Source organism: Anomaloglossus baeobatrachus, chromosome 5 (genome assembly GCF_048569485.1).
Source record: "Anomaloglossus baeobatrachus isolate aAnoBae1 chromosome 5, aAnoBae1.hap1, whole genome shotgun sequence".
Taxonomy (NCBI): domain Eukaryota; kingdom Metazoa; phylum Chordata; class Amphibia; order Anura; family Aromobatidae; genus Anomaloglossus; species Anomaloglossus baeobatrachus.
This window is the reverse complement of record NC_134357.1, coordinates 24,315,055-24,337,964: the sequence shown is the minus strand read 5'-3', so window position 1 is coordinate 24,337,964 and position 22,910 is coordinate 24,315,055. Positions and strand designations below refer to the sequence as shown.

General features: G+C 47.4%; 1 protein-coding gene across 2 annotated transcripts in view; it reads left to right on the top strand.

Moving 5' to 3' along the window:
* Positions 1–22,910, top strand: part of GPR162 (G protein-coupled receptor 162) — a 67,024-nt gene that overhangs the window by 26,208 nt on the left and 17,906 nt on the right. The window contains exon 2 of one of the 2 annotated variants that reach the window (XM_075348299.1): positions 5,512–5,551. In XM_075348299.1, the coding sequence (XP_075204414.1) occupies positions 5,512–5,551 (40 nt within the window). Of the gene's footprint in view, positions 1–5,511; positions 7,347–22,910 lie in introns of those variants that run through there. The other variant, XM_075348298.1, reaches the window with a different exon arrangement.

The following is a 22,910-nucleotide window of genomic DNA, read 5'->3' as shown; positions in this document are numbered from 1 at the left end:
CCCCCCCCCCCCCCCCCCCCCCCCCCCCCCCACCCCCCCCCCCCCCCCCCCCCCCCCCCCCCCCCCCCCCCCCCCCCCCCCCCCCCCCCCCCCCCCCCCCCCCCCCCCCCCCCCCCCCCCCCCCACCCCCCCCCCACCCCCCCCCCCCCCCCCCCCCCCCCCCCCCCACCCCCCCCCCCCCCCCCCCCCCCCCCCCCCCCCCCCCCCCCCCCCCCCCCCCCCCCCCCCACCCCCCCCCCCCCCCCCCCCCCCCCCCCCCCCCACCCCCCCCCCCCCCCCCCCCCCCCCCCCCCCCCCCCACCCCCCCCCCCCCCCCCACCCCCCCCCCCCCCCCCCCCCCCCCCCCCCCCCCCCCCCCCCCCCCCCCCCCCCCCCCCCACCCCCCCACCCCCCCCCCCCCCCCCCCCCCCCCCCACCCCCCCCCCCCCACCCCCCCCCCCCCCCCCCCCCCCCCCCCCCCCCCCCCCCCCCCCCCCCCCCACCCCCCCCCCCCCCCCCCCCCCCCCCCCCCCCCCCCCCCCCCCCCCCCCCCCCCCCCCCCCCCCCCCCCCCCCCCCCCCCCCCCCCCACCCCCCCCCCCCCCCACCCCCCCCCCCCCCCCCCCCCACCCCCCCCCCCCCCCCCCCCCCCCCCCCCCCCCCCCCCCCCCCCCCCCCCCCCCCCCCCCCCCCCCCCCCCCCCCCCCCCCCCCCCCCCCCCCCCCCCCCCCCCCCCCCCCCCCCCCCCCCCCCCCCCCCCCCCCCCCCCCCCCCCCCCCCCCCCCCCACCCCCCCCCCCCCCCCCACCCCCCCCCCCCCCCCCCCCCCCCCCCCCCCCCCCCCCCCCCCCCCCCCCCCCCCCCACCCCCCCCCCCCCCCCCCCCCCCCCCCCCCCCCCCCCCCCCCCCCCCCCACCCCCCCCCCCCCCCCCCCCCCCCCCCCCCCCCCCCCCCCCCCCCCCCCCCCCCCCCCCCCCCCCCCCCCACCCCCCCCCCCCCCCCCCCCCCCCCCCCCCCCCCCCCCCACCCCCCCCCCCCCCCCCCCCCCCCCCACCCCCCCCCCCCCCCCCCCACCCCCCCCCCCCCCCAACCCCACAGTATATAACCTCCATCACCTGCCCCAACCCCACAGTATATAACCTCCATCATCTGCCCCAACCCCACAGTATATAACCTCCATCATCTGCCCCAACCCCACAGTATATAACCTCCATCACCTGCCCCAACCCCACAGTATATAACCTCCATCATCTGCCCCAACCCCACAGTATATAACCTCCATCATCTGCCCCAACCCCACAGTATATAACCTCCATCATTTATCCTAACCCTACAGTGTATAACCTCCATCACCTGCCCCAACCCCACAGTATATAACCTCCATCATCTGCCCAACCCCACAGTATATAACCTCCATCATCTGCCCCAACCCCACAGTATATAACCTCCATCATTTATCCTAACCCTACAGTATATAACCTCCATCATCTGCCCTAACCCTACAGTATATAACCTCCATCATCTATCCTAACCGTACAGTATATAACCTCCATCATCTGCCCTAACCCCACAGTATATAACCTCCATCATCTATCCTAACCGTACAGTATATAACCTCCATCATCTGCCCTAACCCCACAGTATATAACCTCCATCATCTGCCCCAACCCTACAGTATATAACCTCCATCATCTGCCCCAACCCCACAGTATATAACCTCCATCATCTATCCTAACCCCACAGTATATTACCTCCATCATCTGCCCCAACCCTACAGTATATAACCTCCATCACCTGCCCCAACCCCACAGTATATAACCTCCATCATCTGCCCCAACCCCACAGTATATAACCTCCATCATCTGCCCCAACCCCACAGTATACAACCTCCATCACCTGCCCCAACCCCACAGTATATAACCTCCATCATCTGCCCCAACCCCACAGTATATAACCTCCATCATCTGCCCCAACCCCACAGTATATAACCTCCATCATCTGCCCCAACCCCACAGTATATAACCTCCATCATTTATCCTAACCCTACAGTATTTAACCTCCATCATTTACCCTAACCCTACAGTGTATAACCTCCATCATCTGCCCCAACCCCACAGTATATAACCTCCATCATTTACCCTAACCCTACAGTGTATAACCTCCATCATCTATCCTAACGCCACAGTGTATAACCTCCATCATCTGCCCTAACCCTACAGTGTATAACCTCCAAAATATACCCTAACCCTATCATCTACCCCTAAGTACTGGCTGACAAGCAGCCTGCTGACATCGGTCACACATAGTACATGTAATTCATTTACTATAATCTGTTAGTAAATACTGTTCCTCTCATCCATTTCGGCAGCCCGTCCCACCTAATGACCCTATGGCCAGACCCTCTATTACTTTCCACTTTGGTTAGACCAGTAGATAAGTGCAGGGCCGGGGCAACGAAAAAGAGAACTTTTAATGAAGATTTATAGTCATTCTCTCTGGATAACTCAATATTTTCAGTATTAAATATCCATAAAAGCCTATTCCGACATCTGTGCTCCTGCCAAGGAGGAGGAATGATCGATGCTCGGCTGCAGGTGCCCATTGAGCGATGCCAGAGTCGTTCATACAAATGCAAAACCTCAAACCTTAAATCTTATATATTCAGCAGGACCGGGCCAGATGGATGCAGAGTGGATGTGATAGTCCATAAAACACTTGTTATTTTATAGGCAGGAAACTGAGAGGATTAGGTGAGATATAATGGATATTAGTGCAGTGCGGATGTGGCTGATACCAAAGCCTACTTGCCAAAAGTTCCAGTTTTGCCAGGACCGTCCTGCAGTCTGATCCTTAAAGGGATCGAGTTTATGGTAACTGTGCCCAACATATGCCACAATTTTGGGCAAGAAAATATTTGTTTGCTGAAAATGGAGCACTCCAGCAAGTTTTCTTTGCTTATATAGTGAAGCACAGGCTAAACTAATTGAATAATGTATAGACTCTTATTTTGGGGTTGTCTGCCATATTGATTACTGATATAAGTCTATAGAAGACTATATTTCCCTTTGCTTTGCAGAGGAGAGTCTCATCCCATAGCAAATGCACTGCTCTGACCCTTATCTAACAGCAAATGTTGGTCTCATCTGATGCAGCTTTTGCTTGTCTCTCTGGCTCCTACTTGTAATAGGTTTCTCCTTGTCAGTTCTTTCAAGCAGGAGGCAGGGAGACAGGCTGAATCTGTATCTTCTAATATTGCTTTAGATTGTCTCCCTGCCTTCTGCTTGTAATAGGTTTCTCCTTGTCAGTTCTTTCAAGCAGGAGGCAGAGAGACAGGCTGAATCTGTACCTTTTTAGTATAGCTTTAGATTGTTTCCCTGCCTCCTGCTTGTAATAGGTTTTTCCTTGTCAGTTCTTTCAAGCAGTAGGCAGGGAGACAAGCTGAATCTGTATCTTCTAGTATATCTTTATATTGTCTACCTGCTTTTAATAGGATTCTCCGTGTCATTTCTTTCAAGCAGGAGGCAGGGAGACAGGCTGAATCTGTATCTTCTAGTATAGCTTTGGATTGTTTCCCTACCTTCTGCTTGTAATAGGATTCTACTTGTCAGTTCTTTCAAGCAGGAGGCAGGGAGACAGGCTGAATCTGTATAATCTGGTATACTGAATGTACTCCACACAGACCTTACAGATGAAAGAAGAAGGCAATGAGAGTCAGGAGTGTTGATAATTGCAGTTAACCATTGAACTTAACTAAAACTGCAGTGCTAATATTCTCAGCTGCACATGGAAACATCCAGAGGAATAAGCAGAGTTCAGCTTAGGAGGGAGGGGGCTGAGCGCTGCCAGGAGAGGTCTGATGAGGTAGTTCACAGGAGGGGAGAATCTGACTTTATCTCTTCTCAGAAAAGCATGCACTGAACTGGTGGTCACATAACACAGATGCCGAAAATGCAGGTAGGGAAGTGTATGGTTTCAAGTGCAACAGTATGAACCATTATACAGCTCGAGTATTGCTGATGATGAATTACAAAAGGAAGTACAAGAAGCAATGGGAGGAAACTAAAAGGAAGGAGATTCAGATTAGACATTAGGAAAAGCTTTCTGACAGTGAAGGCAGTCAGAGAGTGGAACAGGCTACCACGAGAGGCAGTGAGGGCAGTCAGAGAGTGGAACAGACTACCACGGGAGGCAGTGAGGGCAGTCAGAGAGTGGAACAGACTACCACGGGAGGCAGTGAGGGCAGTCAGAGAGTGGAACAGACTACCACGGGAGGCAGTGAGGGCAGTCAGAGAGTGGAAGAGGCTACTATGGGAGGCAGTGAGGGCAGTCAGAGAGTGGAACAGGCGACCACAGGAGGCAGTGAGGGCAGTCAGAGACAGGAACAGGCGACCACGGGAGGCAGTGAGGGTAGTCTGAGGGTGGAAGAGGCGACCACGGGAGGTAGTGAGCTCTCAATCAATGGAAATCTTCAAGTAGAAGCTGGATGAACATATAGCTGGGATGATTTAGGAAAACCTGCATTCGCAGGGTGTCTGACCCCATAGCCCTTGAGGTCCCTTCCAACTCTACCATTCTATGATTCCATGATTTGATTCCATGCATATGGGGGAAAAAAATTCTGGAGTGCTACATTAATGTAAGACTAAATGGAGGGCACGTGCCTTGTGTGCTCCACCACCTTTGGGATCTCTACCATTCATGTATTCAATGACCAGCTTATAGTCTTTTCAAGGCCATTTAGTGATCCTATCCAAACCCAAAAGTAGACAGAGAGTAGCCACTTCTCTCTCTTTTGAAGTCTAATGCTAAGTTTTGAAGTCAGGCTTGATAGTCTCCATTACTTCCATAAACTTTAGTTCAGAGGACTGGACCATAAACTTGAGTAGTCATCTCATCTATACTTTGCTATCAGGTGGGTTTAGGGTTCCAGAAATGGGATGGGTCCCCTACTAAATTTTCAGCCCTGGATCTTCTTCTAACTTGGTTGTTGGGATATAACACAGTAGTTCCTTGAGAACAGTCTATGGACCAGAACTCCGGTCTGAGAAAAGAACAGTACCTGTCTACCCCTTTGTTTGGTGATCTGTGGAGTCCCAGCACCCAGGCACCCACCAATTAAAACCCAAAAATACATCATGTTCCACAATCTACTGGGGGTCATATGTAACTCAGCTAAGTTACTCAGTTACTTAGTTACACAGTTACTGTGCAAAGTATATGCAAAGAGTAAAACATATATATAAGAAGTTAGAGATATGAGAGAGAGTGCCGTTCTTGAAGTCTAGTTGACCTCCACTAATTCCAGAAATGAACATACCCCTTTCACACAGTTTGGAGATTTCTGTTACTGAAAATCTGGAACAGAAATCTCTGAGTTTTGCCAAAAAGGGGTTTGATCTCTCCCTAGAGCACTTTAGCTCAATCTTGCGTTTTCATTTCTTAGTCTTAATGTGCACCATAATTTGTGTCAGAAGGAGATAGACGGACTGACTAGATAGTGCACTATCATGATATTTTTTTCGGTCTTCCCTCAGGAGACGTTCTTCGGGGATTCCACGTCAAGCATCAGAAGTGGTATGAGCTCTCCTACAGAGAGTGACTGCAATTATCACAAGACTGTGTGCAATTCCCAAGACGCTACCGGGAATCAGTGGAGAAAAAGGAGGCGCGCACACCGTGGAGGAGACGGCACATATCGACGAGAGACTGCAAGGATTTGGCTCACGGAAAGCAACCAACATATTTCAAAAAGGCTCTTAGTCAAAATTGATTTCCTGGAATGGAGAGTTGATGGACCGAGAGATGGGAAATATAGGGTAGAGCGCAGGGACGTCCAGTTGTAAAGGGCTAACAAGACATTAGAGGTGGATACGTTGCTATAAATTTGCACGCTAGGGGTGGAAATGAGGGACCTTTAAAGTAGTGGAGAGACTTGAAGAGCCTTGGACGGGTGAATGGTGGAAAAAGGGTGTTTGGAAGGGCAAGGGTAGAAATGATTGATGGTTGAAGAGTCCATGGAAGTAGATACAAAGAGTAAGGTAGAGTCTTAGAGAAGATTTTGGAAGACTTGGCCAAGGAAAGAGTTTGGAAAGATACGGTATTGGAGAGTGAAGAGAAGACAAGGAAGAAGTAGGAAGAAGACCAACTAATGGTCACAGAAAAGTCTGGGCAGCGGGAAAGGTGAGCAGAAAGATTTGTGTCCAAGTGTAGGAAGATAAAGGTGGGTTTAGTGAGGAACTGAAATGTTTGGCCAAGTCTATAACTAGGCAAGAAGAAATTGAAGAGGCAGCAGAAGAGGTTTAAGGAGAAATGTTGAAGGCAATGGCAGAGGGTCAAGTCAGATTTTGAAAATAAGAGTTTGACAGTTGAGGGTAGAATTTTTGAAAAGTGTTACTCTAATTTTAGTCGTCAGATTGTTGCATTTGAGAAAGTCAATCTACAAAAAAAGCCAAAAAGTAAAAATTGAGAACAACAAAGAGCAAAAATTGAAGAAGGAATCAACAACACAATATCAACCTTCTCTCTTAAAATGCCACGAACCTCTGATCAGGATGAGGCCGATGAGCTATATCAGAACAACTCAGTATCATGGCTGGCATGTGGTGCCCTATCGTTACTTGCAAACGCCTGGAGCATCCTGAGCTTAGCCAGCCGCGGTGGGAGCGGGCAGCGCCCTCGCCCTCTGGAACTGCTCCTCTGCCTGTTGGCAGGAACACATCTACTCATGGCTGCTGTGCCCTTATCATTGTTTTCTGTGGTGCAGCTGAGAAGAAGACATTCTCCGGGATACGAATGGAATGAGGGATTGTGCAAGGTGTTTGTGTCCACGTATTACACACTAGCATTGTCCACGTGTCTGACCGTGGCCTGTCTCTCTTATCATCGAATGTGGATGGTGCGCTGGCCTGTTAGTTACAGGTTGGGTGGTGCACGAAGACAGGCGTTGCAAGGGGCTCTCGGAATTTGGGCAGCTTCTTTCGTACTGTCCACGTTGCCATCTATTGGGTGGCATGACAATGCCCGCAGGTTCTACACACGTGGTTGCCACTTCCTGGCTAGTCGGATTGGATTGGGCTTTGGGCTGTGCTTCCAGCTACTACTATTAGGTGGGGTGGGCACGGGCCTTGGATGTTTAGGAGTGACTATATACCACGCTTGCTGCTGTCCTGCTTCTGGGAACAGAGGAGGGGCCGGGGAAGGTGGGGCAGAAGGGATGCTGGAGGTACCGGCCATCGTAGTGCAGGATGCTCAGGGAAAGAGACGCTCATCATTGGATGGGTCAGAATCACCAAGGACGGCAGCGCAGGTCACCGGACTGGTTGGGGGCATTGTGCTGCTCTATGATGCACTGACTGGGCTACCCATATTGGTGAGACGGGGAAATTGGGTTTCATTACTTTTCTTATTATTTACCTGCAGTGTTTTTTCTTTATGTTATAGGATTTCTTTCCTAATCTTTTTCTCCTCAATGATCCAGGTAATTCATATCATTCAGATATCTATAGAAAGTTGCGAGTGCTCAGAGTCAGTAGGTGGCAGGTCAGCCAAGTATTTTTGTCGGTCAGATACATATTACATCAGTAGGTGGTTTAACTACTTAGACCTCCCCAAAGTGATCAAATACCGCACCCTGAGTCCCTTATCAGTAGTACTATGATATTGTTATAGCGCCATTTATTCCATGGCGCTTTACATGTGAAAAGGGGTATACATATTAGGGACAAGTACAATAATCATAAACAAAACAAGGCACAGACTGGTACAGGAGGAGAGAGGACCCTGCCCGCAAGGGCTCATAGTCTACAGGGGATGAGTGAGGATACAGTAGGTGAGGACCCTGCCCATGAGGGCTCACAGTCTACAGGGGATGGGTGAGGATACAGTAGATGAGGACCCTGCCCGCAAGGGCTCATAGTCTACAGGGGATGAGTGAGGATACAGTAGGCGAGGACCCTGCCCGCAAGGGCTCACAGTCTACAAGGGATGGGTGAGGATACAGTAGCTGAGGGTGGAGATGGTCGTGCGGTGCTATATCGGACTGAGGGTTATGGCAGGTTGTTAGCTTGTCGAAAGAGGTGGGTCCTCAGGTTCCTTTTGAAGCTTGTCAAGGTAGCAAAGGGTCTGATATGTTGGGGTAGAGCGTTCCAGAGTATGAGGGATGCGAAGGAGAAATCTTTTACGTGATTGTGGGAAGAGGAGATGAGAGGGGAGTAGAGAAGGAGATCTTATGAAGATCGGAGGTTGCATGTAGGTAAGTACCAGGAGACTAGGTCACAGATGTATGGAGGAGACAGGTTGTGGATGGCTTTGTAGGTTATGGTTAGGGTTTTGAACTGGAGTCATAGGGCAATGGGAAGACAGTGAAGGCATTGGCAGAGAGGCGAGGTCGGGGTATAGCGGTGGGACAGGTGGATTAGTCGGGCCGCATAGTTTAGAATAGATTGTAGGGTGCCAGAGTGATAGAAGGGAGGCCACAGAGCAGAGGATTGCAATAGTCCAGACGGGAGATGATGAGAGCATGTACTAGGGTTTTTGCAGCTTCTTGGGAAAGGAATGTAGGAATCTGGGAAATATTTTTGAGTTGGAGGCGGCGGGAGGTGAAGAGGGCTTGGATGTGTGGCTTGAACAAGAGATCAGAGTCTAGAGTTACTCCCAGGCAGTGAGCGCGTGGGGCTGGGGAAAGTTAGTACCAATCACAATAATGGTGGTCCTAGCCCCCCACATTCAAAAATGAATTATCTACAGGACTGAGAAAGCTGGCAGAGAGCTGTTTTTGGGCATCACCGTGATCTATGGTCGTCCCATAGATATTGGATGGTCCATGCAAAAGTGGAGATCATGACTGCCAATATTGTTTGCAACCACAGCTGGTAATTAATCCAAGTCTGTGAGGTCAACATGGCAGCAACAAAATCTTCTCTCTTCTGAACCGAGGTTGAAGTCTTGGTACATATCACAGCAGTGTGAGCAGACCTAGCCCCAGTCCACAATCTGTGCCATTTATAGTTGACTTCTTGTGCGGCAAAGTGGCTTTAAGCACCAGGGCTCGGGTGAGGGTGGGACGGGCACCACGGCCCCCACTATAGTTACACCCCTGTCTAGCTTTATACACCCGCTACCCCCTCACTTGTGTTTTCCCTGGTAAACACCTACTCACTTCTCCTACACAATCTGCTTTTCCGTTCCTCACTTGTCTTCCCACTCACGGCTTCTATCTCGCGGCTGCGCTCGGCTCCTGCGCTCTTCATTCTTCCAGTAATGAGCTTACAACTTGTACACGTTCCAATAATTCACCTTCCAAATTCATCCTCTTAATTGACGCTTCTCGTTTTAATTATCTTGGCTGTATGGGGTAGTATTACTTTGTAAATCGCGCCTATAGCAGATTATGCCTCGGGGACTGGCCCCGGCAGGGGTACAGGGGGCTACCAAGGGCACCATAGGGGCAGGGGTGCATTATTTATGCTTTTTTTTTTTTTTTTTTAAAGAGCGGGATACATAATGAACTACACATATGTTGAGGGGTTGGGCAGTGGGTTTTGGGGTTTGAGGTATGCGGGGATATTTGAGTCTGTGAATCTATGAACAATCCCATTATAGGACAATAGTTTATATCAAGTAGATTAAATGTACAGAAGAGATGGTGCATGCATGCTTCACTGCGGACGAGGCATAAGTGTCACGCTTGCTTGGTGGTGCATTCAAACCTATGTGTGTCTGAAGCACAGTAAAAAACACAAGATAAAGGGGGGCACAAGGGACACAAACCTAACGGGAGGCCCTGGAACTAGTGAGAGGGGTAGGTGGGCACCTCCTAACCTCACCTGAGCTGTCCCTCTTACCCTCACCAGCCCTTATACAGTTTCTGCAACTGTCGCCGAACAGGAACCTGGGACCCTCGGAAGACCCTGTAGTAGCCATGATTAGTGAGGGGCAGGTGGGGTTCACTAGTCCTCACTGTTGCATTAACAACACACCAGGGAAGTAAAGACAAACGGGTAAAATAACAACCAAAAGGATATAACCTGAGCACAGGAACTAGACTAGCAGAACCTTCCTCAAAGGTGGCCAGGACACAAATGACTTTGTATCTTCAGCAGGGAATGCTGGGATACACCACTATGTAAAGCTGAAGGACATGACTATTTAGTGAATGCAGCTAATCACTCAGCCAGGAACTGCTTTGAAGAAGCTGCAATAGCAAAACTGGCACTTAACCACTTCAGTGCCAAGAGAAATGAAACCCATTTAAATGAAGAGAGCCAAATGAGAGGCTCCAGTCCAAAGGCTGTCACTGGTCACAACATGCAGGGAGACGATTGTGACAATAAGATTTGGTAACTCCACAGCTCAGGGCAAACACAGCGAGCGTCGCCTGTGCTTACCGGCAAACGTCAGCCACACAGCAGACTACAAGCACGAAAATGCGGTTACAGTTTTTAGAAGTAGAATATGTTTGTTACATTTATTTTGCCTGTAAAAACACAGCACAATCACAAGTGGGGTTTTTTTCAGATGCAGTTTTTGAAGCCCTTTTGTCTGACTCTTTGAGAAGGCACACAATAAAGAAGTGTAATAAAATATACTACAATTTCTTGTAGACACAAACAGAAATAAATACAATTTAAAAAAGCGCGAAAAGATCTAAAAACCTATACACCTAGGATATAACAGTGCAGAAAAACAACTAGACCTGCAGAAAGGCCAAACTGATGAGCAAATAGTCACAGCAGTAATAATCAAAATATCATCATAAAGCGCAATGAATAATAATGCAATAATATATAAAATGCAAAATGCAAGAAATAAACTGGCAAGAACAACATAAAATGCAGGACAATGAGTCAAAAGAAATAATGGTGATAAGGATAAAAAAACAAAACACCAAAAATAAGTCAAAGCCAACTATAATACTATGGCATCCAAAGGCTTATATACTTAGCACAAGGCAAGGAGCACGGCTGGTAGGAGAACGGCTGGTAGAAGAACGGCTGGTAGGAGAACGGCTGGTAGGAGAACGGCTGGTAGGAGAACGGCTGGTAGGAGAACGGCTGGTAGGAGAACGGCTGGTAGGAGAACGACTGGTAGGAGAACGGCTGGTAGGAGAACGGCTGGTAGGAGAACGGCTGGTAGGAGAACGGCTGGTAGGAGAACGGCTGGTAGGAGCACGGCTGGTAGAAAAACGGCTGGTAGGAGAACGGCTGGTAGGAGAACGGCTGGTAGGAGAACGGCTGGTAGGAGAACGGCTGGTAGGAGAACGGCTGGTAGGAGAACGGCTGGTAGGAGAACGGCTGGTAGGAGAACGGCTGGTAGGAGAACGGCTGGTAGGAGAACGGCTGGTAGAAGAACGGCTGGTAGGAGAACGGCTGGTAGGAGAACGGCTGGTAGGAGCACGGCTGGTAGGAGAACGGCTGGTAGGAGAACGGCTGGTAGGAGAACGGCTGGTAGGAGAACGGCTGGTAGGAGCACGGCTGGTAGGAGAACGGCTGGTAGGAGCACGGCTGGTAGAAGAACGGCTGGTAGGAGAATGGCTGGTAGAAGAACGGCTGGTAGAAGAACGGCTGGTAGAAGAACGGCTGGTAGAAGAACGGCAGGTAGGAGCACGGCTGGTAGGAGAATGGCTGGTAGAAGAACGGCAGGTAGAAGAATGGCTGGTAGGAGCACGGCTGGTAGGAGAATGGCTGGTAGAAGAATGGCTGGTAGAAGAACGGCTGGTAGGAGAACGGCTGGTAGAAGAATGGCTGGTAGGAGAACGGCTGGTAGAAGAATGGCTGGTAGGAGCACGGCTGGTAGGAGCACAGCTGGTAGAAGAACGGCTGGTAGGAGAACGACTGGTAGGAGAACGACTGGTAGGAGAACGGCTGGTAGAAGAATGGCTGGTAGGAGCACGGCTGGTAGAAGAACGGCTGGTAGAAGAACGGCAGGTAGGAGCATGGCTGGTAGTAGCACGGCTGGTAGAAGAATGGCTGGTAGGAGAATGGCTGGTAGGAGAACGGCTGGTAGAAGAACGGATGGTAGAAGAATGGCTGGTAGGAGCACGGCTGGTAGGAGCCCGGCTGGTAGGAGAACAGCTGGTAGAAGAATGGCAGGTAGGAGCACGGCTGGTAGGAGAACGGCTGGTAGAAGAACGGCTGGTAGAAGAACGGCTAGTAGGAGAACGGCTGGTAAGAGAATGGCTGGTAGGAGAATGGCTGATAGAAGAATGGCTGGTAGGAGAACGGCTGGTAGGAGCATGGCTGGTAGTAGCACGGCTGGTAGAAGAACAGCTGGTAGGAGCACGGCTGGTAGGAGCACGGCTGGTAGGAGCCCGGCTGGTAGGAGAACGGCTGGTAGAAGAACGGCAGGTAGGAGCACGGCTGGTAGGAGAACGGCTGGTAGAAGAACGGCTGGTAGAAGAACGGCTAGTAGGAGAACGGCTGGTAAGAGAATGGCTGGTAGGAGAATGGCTGATATAAGAATGGCTGGTAGGAGAACGGCTGGTAGGAGCATGGCTGGTAGTAGCACGGCTGGTAGAAGAACAGCTGGTAGGAGCACGGCTGGTAGGAGCACGGCTGGTAGAAGAACGGCTGGTAGGAGCACGACTGGTAGAAGAACGACTGGTAGAAGAACGACTGGTAGAAGAACGGCTGGTAGGAGAACGGCTGGTAGGAGCACGGCTGGTAGGAGAATGGCTGGTAGTAGCACGGCTGGTAGGAGAACGGCTGGTAGGAGAACGACTGGTAGGAAACGGCTGGTAGGAGAACGGCTGGTAGGAGAAATTCTGGTAGGAGAACAGCTGATAGGAACACCGCTAGTAGGAGAACGGCTGATAGGTATGTAGACCACGCGTTTCGCTAACTTTAATGCAATGCTCCCTCAGAGAATGTGCACACAATGTCTTTTTCAGGCTGAAAACCATTTCAGAAAATGCCTCAAAAGAGTGAATATATGCATTTCTATGTAAAAACAATTTGCTGTGCATACATTCAGGCTTTTGAAATCCTTCTAAAAACAGTAAGGGGTTAAAAATATGTGACCAGCAAATTCTCTAGCATTTTACACTCGGAAGACCCTTCATACTTTATACGAGTCAATGGAAAACTTCAAAAGATGACTGACATTTTTGGAGCGCTTTGCTATTATTTTTGCTTTAAATAAAAAAAAACGCTTCAGTAAAACGCCAATGGCAGTTTCTTGAGGCGGCTTTGCCTTCGGTCTCGAGGCGGCTTTGCCTTTGGTCTCGAAGTGGCTTTGCCTTCAATCTTGAGGCAGCTTTGCCTTCCATATTGAGGTGGCTTTCCCTTCGGTCTTGAGGTAGCTTTGCTGCCAATGTTGAGGTAGCTTTGCCTTCGGTCTTGATGTGTCTTTGCCATCGGTCTTAAGGTGGCTTTGCCTTCGATGTTGAGGTGGCTTTGCCTTTAGTCTTTGTGTGGCTTTACCTTCGATGTTGAGGCGGCTTTGCTTTTGGTGTTAAGGCGGCAATGTCTTGGGGTGGCTTTGCCTTCAGTCTTGAGGCGCCTTTGCCTTTGATATTGAGCTGTCTTTGCCTTCGATCTTGAAGCTGCTTCGCCTTCGATGTTGATATGGCTTTGTCTTCAGTCTTGGGGTGGCTTTGACTTCGATGTTTAGGTAGTTTTGCCTTCAGTCTTGGGGTGGCTTTGCTTTCGAGGTTGACGCAGCTTTGCTTTTGGTCTTGAGGTGGCTTTGCCTTCGATCTTGGGGTGGATTTGCCTTTGATCTTGACGCAGCTTTGCCTTAGATCTTGAGGTGGCTTGTCCTTCGATCTTGAGGCAGCTTTGCCTTTGGTCTTGAGGCAGCTTTGCCTTTGGTCTTGAGGTGGCTTTGCCCTCGGTCTTGAGGTGGCTTTGCCTTCCGTCTTTGGGGTGGCTTTGCCTTCGGTCTTGAGGCGGCTTTGCCCTCAGTCTTAAGGCGGCTTTGCCATCGATCTTGAGGTGGCTTTACCTTTGGTCTTGAGGTGGCTTTGCCTTCAATCTTGGGGTGGATTTGCCTTTGATCTTGACGCAGCTTTGCCTTAGATCTTGAGGTGGCTTGTCCTTCGATCTTGAGGCAGCTTTGCCTTTGGTCTTGAGGTGGCTTTGCCCTCGGTCTTGAGGTGGCTTTGCCTTCCGTCTTTGGGGTGGCTTTGCCTTCGGTCTTGAGGCGGCTTTGCCCTCGGTCTTGAGACGGCTTTGCCTTCGGTTTTGAGGTGGCTTTGCCTTCGATCTTGAGGTGACTTTGCCTTCGATCTTGAGGAGGTTTTGCCTTTGGTCTTGAGGTGGCTTTGCCTTCAGTCTTGAGGCGGCTTTGCCTTCAGTCTTGAGGCAGCTTTACATTCGATCTTCAGGTGACTTTGCCTTCTGTCTTGGGGTGGATTTGCCTCCAATATTGAGGCAGCTTTGCTTTTGGTCTTGAAGTGGCTTTGCCTTCAATCTTAGGGCGGCTTTGCCTTAGATCTTGAGGCGTTTTTCCTTCAATCTTGAGGCAGCTTTGCCCTTGGTCTTTAGGTGGTTATGGCTTTGGTCTTGAGGCAGCTTTACCTTTAGTCTTGAGGTGGCTTTGCCTTCGGTCTTAAGGTGGCTTTGCCCTTGGCCTTAAGGTGGCTTTGGCTTTGGTCTTAGTGCGGCTTTGTTTTCAGTCTTGAAGCGGCTTTGCCCCCGGTCTTGAGGCGGCTTTGCCTTAGGTGTTGAGCTGGCTTTGCCTTTGATCTTGAAGCAGTTTTCCCTTCGGTCTTGAGGCGGCTTTGCCTTCGGTCTTGAAGCTGCTTTGATTTCAGTCTTGCGGTGACTTTGCCTTTGATCTTGAGGAGGTTTTGCCTTCAGTCTTGTGGCGGCTTTGCCTTCAGTCTTGAAGAGGTTTTGCCCTTGGTTTTGAGGCAGCTTTGCCTTCAGTCTTGAGCCAGCTTTGCCTTCGATCTTCAGGTGGTTTTGCCTTTGGTCTTGAGACAACTTTGCCTTTGATACTGAGGTGGCTTGGTCTTCAGTGTTAGAGTGGTTTTGTGTTCGGTTTTGAGGCGGCTTTATTTTCGGTCTTGAGGCTGCTTTTACCTTCGGGCTTTGCCTTCGTCTTGAGGCAGCTCCGCCGGTAGCTTTCCCTCAACACTGTTAAGTATAGAGAGTGTGCAGCTTCTCAGCAGAAGCCATCTGAAGAATGATCGGGTCACTTCTTTTAACTTCTTCACAGTTTACGAACTCTGAAGCGGTAAAAATAAGGAACGTAACAGAACGTCTGCACAGTATCACTTTTACATTGCTGTACGCCAAGTTCATTTTATGGGGAACTTTCACGGTGCCTTTCCAGATGGATAAAGACGTTGTGTGCATGTACCCTAAAGAAGGAGGGATTCCTGATGTGCTTGCATTTGAAAACTCATCATTTTTGACTGCCTCAAAAAACCTCAGTGTGAACTTATCCTTAGAGGTTTCTCCTTTATCTTGCCCTCCTCCCACCCCTCGGCCACCTCTATAATTTGCGCTATCTTTACCTGTTCACACCTGCGCCGCGCTCTTCCTCCGCTGCGCTAAGCCTCCCTGCGTCGCCCCGTCCTGCCCGTCTTCCCTGGATGCCTCCCTGCTTTATGTCTCCTTTCTTCCTCGCGTTAATTATTTTAACAATTAACGTAATAATCTGTTTCACTTAATTAGCGGTGCGGAGGCAGCTGCTGCCGCTGCGAACGTTTAACCCAACGTGTGCCACGTGAACGCTTATAAGTGTCAGCGCTTCCATTACAATCAGAGCTGTACAGATATTTGACCTCATAGTCCCCTCCTGGGAGTTGTAGTATAATTACAGCCGGATCGCTGTAGGACGTGTGGCCTTCAGCCTGACATGTGACTGCGATGTTCGCTGGACGCCGCCGGATTATTACCGCGCCGGACGGAAAGTAATTTATGTGCGGACGCAGGAAAATAAAGTCGCCATATCATGCCCAGAACACATTGCACTATAATACCCGGCAATGGACGTGATGGGAATATTTAGAGGGATTTTTCCGGTTTATAAACATGCAGCTTAATAATCGTATAATGAAAAGTTTTATAACTTTCTAATATGGTCTGAGTATCAATTCATTACCGTTTTCTAGATTTCGGCTAGCTGTCACTGAATAGAAGCAATCTGTTTGTTCCTCCATACTCAGTTAGCTACATTTGTATCCAGTGTAAGGAATCCTCTGTGAGCTGAAATGAAGCTGATACATTGTAGCAAACTTTCAGGATAGGTGATTGGTGCTGCTGACGGGCTTAAAGGGGCTGCTGATGGATTAAAGGGGCTGCTGATGGGATTAAAGGAGTAGCTGACTGGCTTCAAGGGGCTGCAGTTGACGGTCTTAAAGGGGCTGTTGACAGACTTAAAGGAGCAGCTGTCGGGGTTAAAGGAGCTGCTGATGGGTTTAAAGGGGCTGCTGGCAGGTTTAAAGGGGCTGCTGATGGGCTTAAAGGATCAACTGAGGGGCTTAAAGGGGCTGCTGACGGGCTTAAAGGGGCTTCTGACGGGCTTACAGGGGCAGCTGACGGGCTTACAGGGGCAGCTGATGGGCTTAAAGGAGCAACTGAGGGGCTTAAAGGGGCTGCTGATGGGCTTTAAGGGACTGCTGATAGGCATAAGGGGCTGATGAAAGGCTTAAAGGGGCTGCTGACGGGCTTAAAGGGGCTGCTAATGGGCTTAAAGGAGCTGCTGACGGTATTAAAGGAGCAGCTGAGGGGCTTAAAGGGGCTGCTGACGGGTTTAAAGGGGCTGCTGACGGGTTTAAAGACGCAGATGACGGGCTTCAAGGGGCTGCATTTGACGGGCTTCAAGGGGCTGTTGACAGGCTTAAAGGAGCTGCTGACGGTCTTAAAGGGGTTGTTGACAAGTTTAAAGAAGCTGCTCACGGGATTAAAGGGGCTGCTGACAGGCTTAAAGGGGCTGATGAAGAGCTTAAAGGGGCTGCTGATGGGCTTAAAGTGGCTGCTGATGGGCATAAAGGGGCTGCTGATGGGCTTCAAGGGGCTGCAGTTGACGGTCTTAAAGGGGCTGCTGACGGGCTTAAAAGGGCTGCTGATGGGCATAAGGTGCTACTGACGGGCTTAAAGGGGCTGATGAAGAGCTTAAAGGGGCTGCTGACGGGCTTAAAGGGGCTGCTTACGGGCATAAAGGGGCTGCTGATGGGCATAAGATGCTGCTGACGGGCTTAAAGGGGCTGATGAAGAGCTTAAAGGGGCTGCTGATGGGCTTAAAGGGGCTGCTAATGGGCTTAAAGGGGCTGCTGACATTGCAGAAACACTAGAGCATGATGGGTATTTCTTTAAACTACCAAGGTCCCTTTAAATACAATAGGACCCCTACACGATCAGTACGTTCCCTGTTTTCTACCACACAGTGTACACAGGCATCTCTCCACACCTCATGTAAGATCAGTTTAGAGACAACCCCTTTAAGAAGTATTAGCTCTTTACAGCTTTTCAGTCACTGGGGATAAATTTGAGTGTTTCCATTCACTTAAAGCAAGCAGAGATCTTAAGAGTGGTAAGACATTGAAATACAAAACATATAAAAAGATAAAACTTTATTTACAAAAATCCCTTTAAGAGACTTCGCTCAAGGTTTTTAAAGTCACACGGCCTATGGAGGAATCCAGCAGCCAGTGTCCAGCTTCCCTACAGTGCCACCACAGGTGAAATGAGGTATTACAAGGCACCTACAATGCACCAAGATGGTCTGCAGCAGCTTCTGTTAAAGAAAGTGCCTGTTTTAAGATAATCCTAATACCAAAAGAAAATAAAGCTAGACTGTGATTATTATGGTCCCTGGTGGTCTGGGGTGCACTCACCTTTCCCTTTATTACCTGATAGTAGATCTGCTAGTCTTGTAGATGGAAGTGTTATAGGCATGATAATGGTCCCTGGTGAACAGTAGGGAAAGAGTATTAGTCCATTGGGTTTAGGTAGAGGATATATCATCCATTATGTGCAGTGGGAAAGTGGGATTGTTGTGTATCTGGAGGTGGCAGTTTAGGTTATATTCCCTGGTGTATAGTGGGTGGTGTTTAGCAAATAATCCCTGATGTATAATGGGTGGTATTTTTGAAATAATCCCTGGCGTATAATGGGTGGTATTTTGGAAAAAATCCCTGGTGTATAGTGGGTGGTGTTTATGAAATAATCCCTGGTGTATAGTGGGTGGTGTGTAGGAAATAATCCCTAGTGTATAGTGAGTGGGTGGTGTTTATGAAATAATCCCTGGTGTATAGTGGGTGGTGGGTAGGAAATAATCCCTGGTGTATAGTGGGTGGTGTTTATGAAATAATCCCTGATGTATAGTGGGTGGTGTATAGGAAATAATCCCTGGTGTAGAGTGGGTGGTGTTTAGAAAATAATCCCTGGTGTCTAATGGGTGGTGTGTAGGAAATAATCCCTGGTGTATAGCGGATGGTGTTTAGGAAATAATCCCTGGTGTATAGTAGGTGGTGCTTAAGAAATAATCCCTGGTGTATAGTGGGTGGTGTGTAGGAAATAATCCCTGTTGTATAGTGGGTGGTGTTTAGGAAATAATCCCTGGTGTATAGTAGGTGGTGTTTAGGAAATAATTCCTGGTGTATAGTGGGTGGTGTTTAGGAAATAATCCCTGGTGTATAGTGGGTAGCGTTTAGGAAATAATCCCTGGTGTATAATGAGCGGTGTGTAGGAAATAATCCCTGGTGTATAGTGGGTGGTGTTTATGAAATAATCCCTGGTGTATAGTGGGTGGTGTTTAGGAAAAAATCCCTGGTGTATAGCGGATGGTGTTTTGGAAATAATCCCTGATGTATAGTGGGTGGTGTTTAGCAAATAATCCCTGATGTATAATGGGTGGTATTTTTGAAATAATCCCTGGCGTATAGTGGGTGGTGGGTAGCAAATAATCCCTGGTGTATAGTGGGTGGTGTTTATGAAATAATCCCTGATGTATAGTGGGTGGTGTGTAGGAAATAATCCCAGGTGTATAGCGGATGGTGTTTTGGAAATAATCCCTGATGTATAGTGGGTGGTATTTTTGAAATAATCCCTGGCGTATAATGGGTGGTATTTTGGAAATAATCCCTGGTGTATAGTGGGTGGTGTTTAGGAAATAATCCCTGGTGTATAGTGGATACTGTTTAGGAAATAATCCATGATATATATTGGGTGGTATTTAGGAAATAATCCCTGGTGTATAGTGGGTGGTGTTTAGCAAATAATCCCTGATGTATAGTGGGTAGTGTTTAGGAAATAATCCCTGGTGTATAGTGAGTGGTGTTTAGGAAATAATCACTGGTGTTTAGTGGGTGGTGTTTAGGAAATAATCCCTGGTGTATAGTGAGTGGTGTTTAGGAAATAATCCCTGATGTATAGTGAGTAATGTTTAGGAAATAATCCCTGGTGTATAGTGGGTGGTGGGTAGGAAATAATCCCTGGTGTTTAGTGGGTGGTGTTTAGGAAATAATCCCTGGTGTATAGTGAGTGGTGTTTAGGAAATAATCCCTGATGTATAGTGGGTAGTGTTTAGGAAATAATCCCTGGTGTATAGTGAGTGGTGTTTAGGAAATAATCCCTGATGTATAGTGGGTAGTGTTTAGGAAATAATCCCTGGTGTTTAGTGGGTGGTGTCTAGGAAATAATCTCTGGTGTATAGTGGGTGGTGGGTAGGAAATAATCCCTGGTGTTTAGTGGGTGGTGTGTAGGAAATAATCTCTGGTGTTTAGTGGGTGGTGTCTAGGAAATAATCTCTGGTCTGGTTTCCACTGGGAAAGAAGTTGATCACACTTTTTAAGCCCTGGTTTGGAGGGGTGTTTGGGGAAACATCCCTGCTGTGTAGTGGGATGGGGGTTTTGGTAATATTCCAGTGTGAAGGTGGGATTGTTAATAATACCTGGCCTCGGGAGGGGGAGGGGTAGATCATTTTCCCTGGTGTCCAGTGGGAAACAGCTTTGTAATATCTCCTAGGACCTAGGTCCTGGTGGGGAGGGGTGTTTGTGAAAATACCCCTGGTATATAAGGGGAGAGGTATTTGGGTAATTTTCCCTGGTGGGCAGTGGAGTAGGCACCATCCTTTTTGTACGAAAAGAGGGGATTGTTAGTGTTACCTGGTGATTGGAGGGGGCAGGTAAGGTATTATACTCAGTAGCACATTTCAGGAAGAGTTGTCATAGGGAAATCCTTGATGTAATTTCTGGTTCATTAGTTTAAGTGCTCCCAAAGTTAACATTTTAAACTTTATTTTTCATATATTTTTCTCTAGAAATAGATTTATAACGTCCGTTACCATAGAAATGATTGATCACTATGGTAAATGCATCACGTAAAACCCAGCGGCTGCACCAGAAATAGCCACCAATGTATGAAGGTACGCCGGGTACCGGACTGCACAGAGGAGGAGGATCCCACCGGAATAAATGGTGCTCCTGCTGCTGTCTATAGAGCAGTATTATAGCAGTTATATTCCCGTCCATAGGAGCAGTATTATAGTAGTTATATTCCTGTACATAGAGGGCAGTATTATAGTAGTTATATTCTTATACATAGGAGCAGTATTATAGTAGTTATATTCTTGTACATAGGAGCAGTATTATAGTAGTTATATTCTTATACATAGGAGCAGTATTATAGTAGTTATATTCTTGTACATAGGGAGCAGTATTATAGTACTTATATTCTTGTACATAGGAGCAGTATTATAGTAGTTATATTCTTGTACATAGGGGGCAGTATTATAGTAGCTATATTCTTGTACATAGGGGCAGTATTATAGTAGTTATATTCTTGTACATAGGAGCAGTATTATAGTAGTTATATTCTTGTACATAGGAGCAGTATTATAGTAGTTATATTCTTGTACATAGGAGCAGTATTATAGTAGTTATATTCTTGTACATAGGAGCAGTATTATAGTAGTTATATTCCTGTACATAGAGGGCAGTATTATAGTAGTTATATTCTTGTACATAGGAGCAGTATTATAGTAGTTATATTCTTGTACATAGGAGCAGTATTATAGTAGTTATATTCTTGTACATAGGAGCAGTATTATAGTAGTTATATTCCTGTACATAGAGGGCAGTATTATAGTAGTTATATTCTTGTACATAGGAGCAGTATTATAGTAGTTATATTCTTGTACATAGGAGCAGTATTATAGTAGTTATATTCTTGTACATAGGGGGCAGTATTATAGTAGCTATATTCTTGTACATAGGGGCAGTATTATAGTAGTTATATTCTTGTACATAGGAGCAGTATTATAGTAGCTATATTCTTGTACATAGGGGCAGTATTATAGTAGTTATATTCCTGTACATAGAGGGTAGTATTATAGTAGTTATATTCTTGTACATAGGGGGCAGTATTATAGTAGTTATATTCTTGTACATAAAAGCAGTATTATAGTAGTTATATTCTTATACATAGGGGCAGTATTATAGTAGGTATATTCTTGTACATAGGGGGCAGTATTATAGTAGTTATATTCTTGTACATAGTGGCAGTATTATAGCAGTTATATTCCCGTCCATAGGAGCAGTATTATAGTAGTTATATTCTTGTACATAGGGGGCAGTATTATAGTAGTTATATTCTTGTACATAAAAGCAGTATTATAGTAGTTATATTCTTATACATAGGGGCAGTATTATAGTAGGTATATTCTTGTACATAGGGGGCAGTATTATAGTAGTTATATTCTTGTACATAGTGGCAGTATTATAGCAGTTATATTCCCGTCCATAGGAGCAGTATTATAGTAGTTATATTCTTGTACATAGGGGGCAGTATTATAGTAGTTATATTCTTGTACATAGGGGCAGTATTATAGTAGTTATATTCCCGTCCATAGGAGCAGTATTATAGTAGTTATATTCTTGTACATAGGGGCAGTATTATAGTAGGTATATTCTTGTACATAGGGGGCAGTATTATAGTAGTTATATTCTTGTACATAGTGGCAGTATTATAGCAGTTATATTCCCGTCCATAGGAGCAGTATTATAGTAGTTATATTCTTGTACATAGGGGGCAGTATTATAGTAGTTATATTCTTGTACATAGGGGCAGTATTATAGCAGTTATATTCCCGTCCATAGGAGCAGTATTATAGTAGTTATATTCTTGTACATAGGGGCAGTATTATAGTAGTTATATTCTTGTACATAGTGGCATTATTATAGTAGTTATATTCTTGTACATAGGAGCAGTATTATAGTAGTTATATTTTTGTACATAGGGGCAGTATTATAGTAGTTATATTCTTGTACATAATGGCAGTATTATAGTAGTTATATTCTTGTACATAGGAGCAGTATTATAGTAGTTATATTCTTGTACATAGGGGGGCAGTATTATAGTAGTTATATTCTTGTACATAGGGGCAGTATTATAGTAGTTATATTCTTGTACATAGTGGCAGTATTATAGCAGTTATATTCCCGTCCATAGGAGCAGTATTATAGTAGTTATATTCTTATACATAGGGGCAGTATTATAGTAGGTATATTCTTGTACATAGGGGGCAGTATTATAGTAGTTATATTCTTGTACATAAAAGCAGTATTATAGCAGTTATATTCTTGTACATAGGGGCAGTATTATAGTAGTTATATTCTTGTACATAGGGGGCAGTATTATAGTAGGTATATTCTTGTACATAGGGGGCAGTATTATAGTAGTTATATTCTTGTACATAGGGGGCAGTATTATAGTAGTTATATTCTTGTACATAGGAGCAGTATTATAGTAGTTATATTCTTGTACATAGGGGCAGTATTATAGTAGTTATATTCTTGTACATAATGGCAGTATTATAGTAGTTATATTCTTGTACATAGGAGCAGTATTATAGTAGTTATATTCTTGTACATAGGGGGGCAGTATTATAGTAGTTATATTCTTGTACATAGGGGCAGTATTATAGTAGTTATATTCTTGTACATAGTGGCAGTATTATAGCAGTTATATTCCCGTCCATAGGA